The 8,209-nt window shown below is 43.1% G+C and overlaps 1 protein-coding gene across 1 annotated transcript in view; it reads right to left on the reverse strand.

The window, feature by feature from the left end:
• Positions 1–8,209, reverse strand: part of LOC101991022 (cap-specific mRNA (nucleoside-2'-O-)-methyltransferase 1) — an 89,819-nt gene that overhangs the window by 25,741 nt on the left and 55,869 nt on the right. Inside the window, 3 exon segments of the mRNA XM_013351184.2 lie at positions 799–891; positions 4,416–4,574; positions 5,962–6,113. Of these exon segments, the coding sequence (XP_013206638.1) occupies positions 799–891; positions 4,416–4,574; positions 5,962–6,113 (404 nt within the window).

Below are 8,209 nucleotides of genomic sequence, written 5' to 3' on the forward strand. Positions count from 1 at the left end.
GTTTTTCGAGACAGGGTTTCTCTATGGCTTTGGAGCCTGTCCTGGAACTAGCTCTGTAGACCAGGCTGGTCTCGAACTCACAGAGACCCGCCTGCCTCTGCCTCCCGAGTGCTGGGATTAAAGGCGTGCGCAAAAACTGAGATTCTTAAATATTTCTTACTTACTTCAAAAGAATAACATGCTAAATTGTTTTATTTAAAACAGCCTTATTTTCATAACAAAGTTTAGTAAGTAGTTGTAGTCTCCACTTCTGGAAATTTCTCTAGTGTATGGCTTAGTAAGAAGGGGGTGTGGTCCCTGCCTCGCTTTGGCATTGAAGTCAGCTGCTCAGTGCAGATACTGGCTTCAGAAAAACCCACAGACATATGGGGAAAATCAGAGTGAAAAAGAATAAGACCTCGGTGTCATGAAGGCAGCTTTGACTTTGTGGAGCTCCTGAAGACACCCTACTGCTAGAGAACACACTGGAGTGGTAATCAATCACCTCATTTTCAGTGTCCCAGAATAAGAGTAAACAAACACCTTTGCTGACAATGCCCTTGTCACTCTGAAGACAGCAATGGTATCCTTTCACCTACCTGAACGGAACCCAGCACTGGCCAGACAATTCACTGACACATAACAGGCTACTCCAAAGGCAGCCAGCCCCAAAGAGGGTAGAAATGACTGCTTTTTCTAGGATTCAAGTTTTATTCTACATCTCCTGTGACATGGCTTCCACATTTTTCTAAAACTGCAATAAGCACACACTAGATTCAAAGGAAAGAAAAGGCTGGGTATACTCCCATGAAATCCTACCTTTCCCACAACCATCCAGTCACTCATTTCCCGAGAGTCAGGAATTTCGGTGGTACATTCTGGAAACCACGACACCTGCTCACAGGCACTGGGCTACAAACAAAAAAGGGTAAAGTCAGCTGAGATAGGCCCCAACTCACCAGTCCTTCCCCAAAACAATTGAGAGGGTCTCAGACAGGCTAAGAAGGATCTAAATGGGTGATGCTAAATGTAGGCAGTCAGACATGAATAAAAGTTCAGTTTCTGAAGGACAACTCCAATTCTCTGAATACTTCAGAAAATTTCTGGATCTCCAATGTTTCTTTCATTTGTTCCAGTATTACCTGATGAACACCTATTGTAGGCACTCAAACACCAGAATGAAATAAAACATGTCTTTGACCTAAGGCATTTAGTAAGAGAATGAGGACAAGGGCTGGAGATGTGGCTCAGAGGTTAAGAGCACTGGCTGTTCTTCCAGAGGTCATGAGTTCAACTCCCAGCAACCACATGGTGGCTCACAACCATCTGTATTGAGATCTGGTGCCCTCTTCTGGCATGTAGGCAGAACACTGTATACATAATAAATAATAAACTTTTAAAAAAAAAAGTGCTATAATCAGTTTGGCACAGTTTCCATATCTTTAGACTTTGCATGAATGAAAAATAAACTTAAACTTAAGTCATTGAATATTGAAAGAGAGAGAGAATGAGGACAGAGAAATACCTAGGCAGTGTCACATAAATACAGTTCTCTGAGGTACGATTTAATAGCACTTAGCCTCACCTCCTAATGCTAATGCCCCCAAAATGTTGTTCACAAAATAAACCAGAAACCAGTAAACAGTCTCTCCTAGCACTGACTCTAGGAGAGCAGAGGTTCATCTCTAACGTCTGCTTCCTCTTAACTTGTCAAATGCCCCCCTCCCCAGACAGGGTTTCTCTGTAGTTTGGGAACCTGTCCTGGAACTCATTCTGCAGACCAGGCTGACCTTGAACTCACAGAGAACCATTTGCCTCTGCCTCCCAAGTGCTGGGATTAAAGGCGTGCCTGCCCAGCTCAAGTACTTTTCTGAACAGACTGAACCAGGGTTCTTACCAATCATACACTAGCACCACTTACAGAGCTTTCAAAGAGTAATATGTTTTAGAGCAGACAGTTGAGGTTGGTCTGATGTGGGGACTGGACATATTAAGTCTGCAATAGTTGTGCAGTGAATCCAGGACTAAGTGCCATTGGCTAGAAAAATGTGGATTCTAAAACCTATCTACGTGGTCAACCCGAGTGTCAGCTGAACAGACTGCTTCCCAAGCAAAGATTCACCATAGCAAACTGAAGCAATGTGATTAAAGGGTAATGTTACATGCTCTGAGAGGTGTAAAATGGGATCACAATGCAAGGTCTCAAGGGCAAGCCAACCACCATTAAGATAGCAAAGTAAAAAGAAAAATCACAGAAGCATTTGTGCATGAATCTGGCAGTGAGTTATGGTTTCTTCTCCCATTCAAATCCCGACTTTAAGCACAAATGTAAACTATAAGCCGTATACAACAACAAAAAACTTCTATACACAGTGGACAATCATTTGTTGAATAAAAGCAGAATTAATCTCCCCATGGAAGCCTGGACATCAAGACTACCCAAGGGATAGATTTGCCCGAGATGTAAAACCCTGAACTTTGAACTTTACACCCGTGCGCTCCAGGAGCCTCTGAGCACTTTCCCGCTGTGGCCCACCCAGCCTCATCCACTTTAAAGAAGTGGCTACCAACTGGCTGTGCAGCCAACCCTCCTTACCAGGCAGCTTCTATCTGAGAAAAATTAATTATGGCCACTGGTAATGGCAATGGCTTCACCAGAAAAAAGGGTTTTTAAAATAGCCTATCTCCTTAAGAGAGATTTTTACATCAACTTTCATACTTCAGATTGACAGTGACAGGACCAGAACCTCTATCCACTTGCTTCCACATAAATGAGGACGAGGAAAGCACTCGGCATCTCTACAGCGAAAGCATGCACACAGTAACAATTACAACAGGTTCCCAGCACTCACAGCCACACCTGCCTATCTATTGCCACTATGAGATGGTCAGACAATGGTGCTGCTTCCCTTAACCTCAACTCTGTAATGCTAATATCTCAGATTATTATTATCACTATTTTGGGCACTTTTATTATACCTACTTCAGATCGTTTGAAGAATAAGGTAAAAATAATATAAATAAAATTTCAACACTATGCATGGGAACAAATTTTAAAAGCCTCTTTTCAGCCTGGAGATATAGCACTTTCCTGGTATGTGTAAGAATTGGTTTGCAAAGGAACTAGAACTTGCTCTGTAGACCAGGCTGGCCTCAAACTCACAGAGATCCACCTGCCTCTGCCTCCTGAGTGTTGGGATTAAAGGCGTGCACCACCACAGCCAGCTCACAGCCTACATTCTTATAGAACTGTTGCAAAAAAAGTTTATCTTACAACAAATACAATCAAGTAAAAAGTACAACAGGAGAAGTGTACATAAGCAAACACATGTACAACTTGGATAACAAAACCTGTGAAGATGGAAGAATATCAAAGGCTCGTAAATCCATCCTGCACTGGAGGAGTAATGGGGGCCCATTCACCTGCTGGACCCTCCTAGCAGAGAGAGAACTCCCTAGCCTGTGAAGTCTAACAATCTACTAGGAATATTCCACTTAGCTATTAAAAGTTCTTTGTGGGGCTGGAGAGATGGTGCAGTGGTTAAGAGCTTTGCCTGTTCTTCCAAAGGTCCTAAGTTCAATTCCCAGCATTACCATCTATAATGAGATATGGTGCCCTCTTCTGGCCTGCAGGGAATACATGCAGGCAGAACACTGTATACATAATAAATAAATAAATCTTTTTAAAAAAAAGTTCTTTGTGTAGCCAAAGAACCATCTTAGTTCTAGAAAACAACAGAAACAAAGTCTTCTCTCTGAATACAGCCTCAGTGTTCTCCTTTCTGTCTTAAGTCAGGGTTTCTCTAGTGCTGTCATCAAACACCATGATCAAAAAAAAAAAAGAATTTATTTCCCTACATTTCCACATCACAGTCCACCACTGAAGGAAGTCAGGGCAGGAACCTGGAGGCAGGAGCTAAAGCAGAGGTCATTGGAGGAGTGCTGCTTACTGGCTTGTTCATTATGACTTGCTCAGCCTGCTTTCTTTTTTTGTTTTTTTCTCTGTGTAGTCCTAGCTGTCTTAGAACTCACTCTGTACTTAATAGCACCAAGCTGTCCTCAAACTGTGAGTCCTCCTGCTTCTGCCTCCTGGATGCTGGAAGTAAAGGTGTGCATTCTTATAACACCCAGGACTACCAACCTGGGGCTGGTACTGCCCACAGTGAGCTGGACCCTCCCACATCAATTATCTATCAAGAAAATGTATCACAGGCTTGCCCAATCTGGTGGGGGCAGTTTCTCAATTGAGGTTCTCTCTTCTAATGAATGTAGCTTGTGTCAAGCTGACATCAATCTAGTCAGCACACGTTCCATGTAAGATGCTAACATTGAACCCCTCTAACCACCCTGCTCAAACTGCTTCCCCAGGGTTTCAGAGAGCCTCCCATTCAAAAACACCAACAGCTTTCCTGTTTCCAGCACCTTCACCAGCTTACCTCTGGCTCATCCCGCCAATCCACATTCAGCTCCTGATCAAAACCCTGCAGTGTCAGACCCAAACCACGACGGCCTTTCTGATTGGAGGTCTCCACAATGTCCTTCCGACCCTGGCTGTATTTACCTAATCCTTCCCCTTCCCTGAAGCCCATCTTGGCCTGAAAAAGGAACAAAGCACAATTAATTCAGTCAACAGACATTTACTTAGTCCCTATCACAGATCATACACTGTGATAAACCCTGAGAAATACATGAGTAAAAGTTTGCCTTTTAGCCTGACGAAGAAAAGAAGCATAAATAACTCACTGTGGGCTGGCAGCTATCGATTCTGCAGGTGCCGTCTAGGACAACCTGACACTAGATACGTGAGAGGGGACTGCAGAGCGGGATTAGCACTGACAATACTTAATGACTCTCACTGGACATTTGCACAGCTCTCCCTTTCAGCTACTTTGTCATATTAAGGGGAAATGAGATCCCGGATAGAGCTAATGAAGAGAACCTAATTTAGGTTACAGCAGCTTCAAGCAGCAGCTTCTACCCAGGAGTGTGGGCTTGCAGAGGCCTATTCAGTTAGAGTAACTTGAAAGTTTGCTTCATATAGAAAGAGGAGGACACATTAATGTCCTGGCACAGAAACACCTTTTTGAATGCCCTCCCTATCTATAACCCCCAGAGTTACTAGACAAAGGTAAGACCTCAAAGAGCAGGGACCCAAATCCTACAGATTCTTACTCAAAGAGCTTCAATACAGAGGTCTAATTCCTCCTGGAGGGTCACATTGTTTGAAAGCTGCCACTGCCGCTTACAGACTGGGCAGATCCTGTATAGCAGCCAAAGGTCCGTTCCCTGGGTCAGGGGCTAAGTTATGAGCGTCTCCATCTCCACTGACCAAAGCTCACAGGCTTCAACGGCATCCTGACCTCTAACTTCAGCAGGAGCACATCTCAATCTTAAACTAATCCAACAAAATTCTGGAGCCAACCATGACACTGGTGAGGCTGAACAAAAGTCAAACTTTGCACGGCCACTACATTTTAACAAGGAAATTGAGTAGGTTTCCCCTTTCCTTTGCTACCTGTCAGTGTATGTGAAAGCTAGGGAGGACAGCAGGGCCTTCCATGGAAAGAGCCCACGCTATTTGCATTTATTTTCAGCACCAACAGAAGTGAGTCCTTTCTTTTCAGAGTATTCACTAGAGCAAAACAGCAGGAATCTCCTCAACTGTGACACGCCCATGTCTAGGGAAGCATACCCACACATGCGCGTGACGGGCATGAATTAATGTGGGTACTAAACCGTGATCCAGTTCTGGGCAAGACAGGAGACACTGACACTTTTCACGGATGATTCCAACATGACAGACACATGTATTGAGAGAAGGCTACACTTTCTCTACTAAATTCCAACAGCCAAAAAGTGGAGGAGAAATACTCACAACCTAGCCTGTGCCAATTGTGCCCCACCCCAAATCCAACACACACTTGCTCTCTTTCTCTCACCGTCCTGGGCAGCTGTAGAAATCCATTCTAAACAGTAACATACCATAAGCTTCTGGGAAACACTATTATACATGGAATAGCGAGAAGATGTTCCCTCCACAAGGGAATCTGCTCTCAAGTCATCCTTAAAACTCTCGGCGCAGGGCTGCTTCCCCTCAGTCTCGCTGTCAGATCCACTAAAGCTGGTGGTGGATGCTGGAAGAGAGAGGGAGAAATGTTTAGGTGAGTCCCCATCACAAAACGGCCTGCATATATCCACAATCCACTTAGTCTGCTTACATCTAATGTGTGTCCTGCATTGAATGGCACTCATGCAGTGACCCAGGGTCAAATCTCTATTCTTTCCAGCTGTATAATCTTGGATAAATCACCAAAGTTCCTATTTGTCACAGACTGCATGGAGACTATTACTGCTTGACAAAGTTCCAGCATTTCGGCTTTTTGGATGACAAGTCTCATTGTTAATGATTCTCAGTATTAAGCCTTTCCTGTGGGCTTCAATGGAAGATGAGGATGTATACAATGGTAGCCTCTTGAATTCTTTGGAAAACAGTAATTCTTTGAAAAAAAAATCCACCCCTACCATGGAATCATATAGCATAACTCTGCCTACTCCCACACAAGCTAACACCAGGCGGCTAGAAAATTTAGATAAGTAACATATGCTTGATAAGTAAGGTACATTTTGATAATTAAAATTTATAAATTCTGCTGGGCAGTGGTGACACACACCTTTAATCCCAGCACCCTAGGAGGCAGAGGCAGAGGCAGGCAGATCTTTGTGAGTTCAAGGTCTGCATAATCTACAAGAGCTAGTTCCAGGACAGCTAGGGCTGTTACACAGAGAAACTGACTCAAAAAAAAAAAAAAAAAGATTTAAATTTCCAAGGTCTACTCAGGTTCACAATAATATTTGTCTAGCTTTGTATTTGTTCACTTTAAGGATTAGATATTTGGAAAACTAAGTCATATAAAAAACTGCAACATTCTATAATGAGGTATCTGGTTCCCCAAGAAAATCCTTTTCCCAAAAGTGCCTCTGGGGCTTGAAGAAAATTCCTGCTTGCCAAAAGGGAGTCATTCTCTTTCTGGCAAGAGGAACTTGTGACCCCTCCATTAACAATGACTGGTGCCTATTAGCTTATCGAGGTCAATGCTAGCTTCCTCAACCTCAGATCAAAAGCCACACTCCAGCTCACATTCATCCATTTCCTCATTTAATCCGTTGTACAATTATAGAGTATATAAAAGGTGTCGCCTTTTTCAATAATCGGGCAGCCATCTCGATTCACTCTCGGACCGTGTTATTCTCCTTTGGGACCTTAACCCCACGGGAGTTTGAGTTCAGCACCTACTGGTATGTAACACAGCAGGAACTCAACCACAATCATTTTCCTACCTCACCTTTTCAGTTTTACCCACTATCAAACTGAGACAGCAGTGCCTCACAGGGATGTTTAAAAACTAAAATAATCTATGAGAAAGCACACTATCAAATGTAAGATGTTACTTTTTTCTGCTACTGTTCAGTATTTAACAACTATTTCTTTAAAAAAAATTATCTTTTCATTTGTATCATATCTGTGTAAGTTACTGGGGAGTAGATCTGAGTGGAGATCAGAGAACAACCTGAAGGAGTTGGTTTTTTCCTTCTACCAAGTGGGTTCTGGAGACTGAATTCAAGTCCTCACTCAGTAGCAAGCACCTTTCCCTGTTGAGCCATCTTTCCAGGCCAATTTTTTTTTGTTTTTTTTAAAAAACATTCATTCATTCATTCATTTATTTATTTATTATGTATGCAATATTCTGTCTGTATGTCTGAAGGCCAGAAGAGGGAACCAGACCTCATTACAGATGGTTGTGAGCCACCATGTGGTCGCCGGAACCGAACTCAGAACCTTGGGAAGAGCAGGCAATGCTCCCAACCACTGAGCCATCTCTCCAGCCCCCTCCAGCCCAAATTTCTAAATACTGATTGCTTAACCTCCTAGTTAGTTCTCTTTGCATTTACAGTCCTTTATACTTGCAGGTAAGAGAGGAGGTCTTCACTGAAGCTGGCTAGAGGAAGAGAAAAAGGAAAGTGGGAAGTTGTGGAATATTTAACTATGTAAAGATGCTACTTTTGTTTATGTGCGGAATATTTACTTGTGTAAAGAAGTGTTATATTGGGCTGGAGAGATGGCTCAGAGGTTGAGAGCACTGCCTGCTCTTCCAAGGTCCTGAGTTCAATTCCCAGCAACCACATGGTGGCTCACAACCATCTGTAATGAGGTCTGGTTCCCTCTTCTGGC

The sequence above is a fragment of the Microtus ochrogaster genome, linkage group LG2 (genome assembly GCF_000317375.1).
Source record: "Microtus ochrogaster isolate Prairie Vole_2 linkage group LG2, MicOch1.0, whole genome shotgun sequence".
In the NCBI taxonomy this organism is placed as follows: domain Eukaryota; kingdom Metazoa; phylum Chordata; class Mammalia; order Rodentia; family Cricetidae; genus Microtus; species Microtus ochrogaster.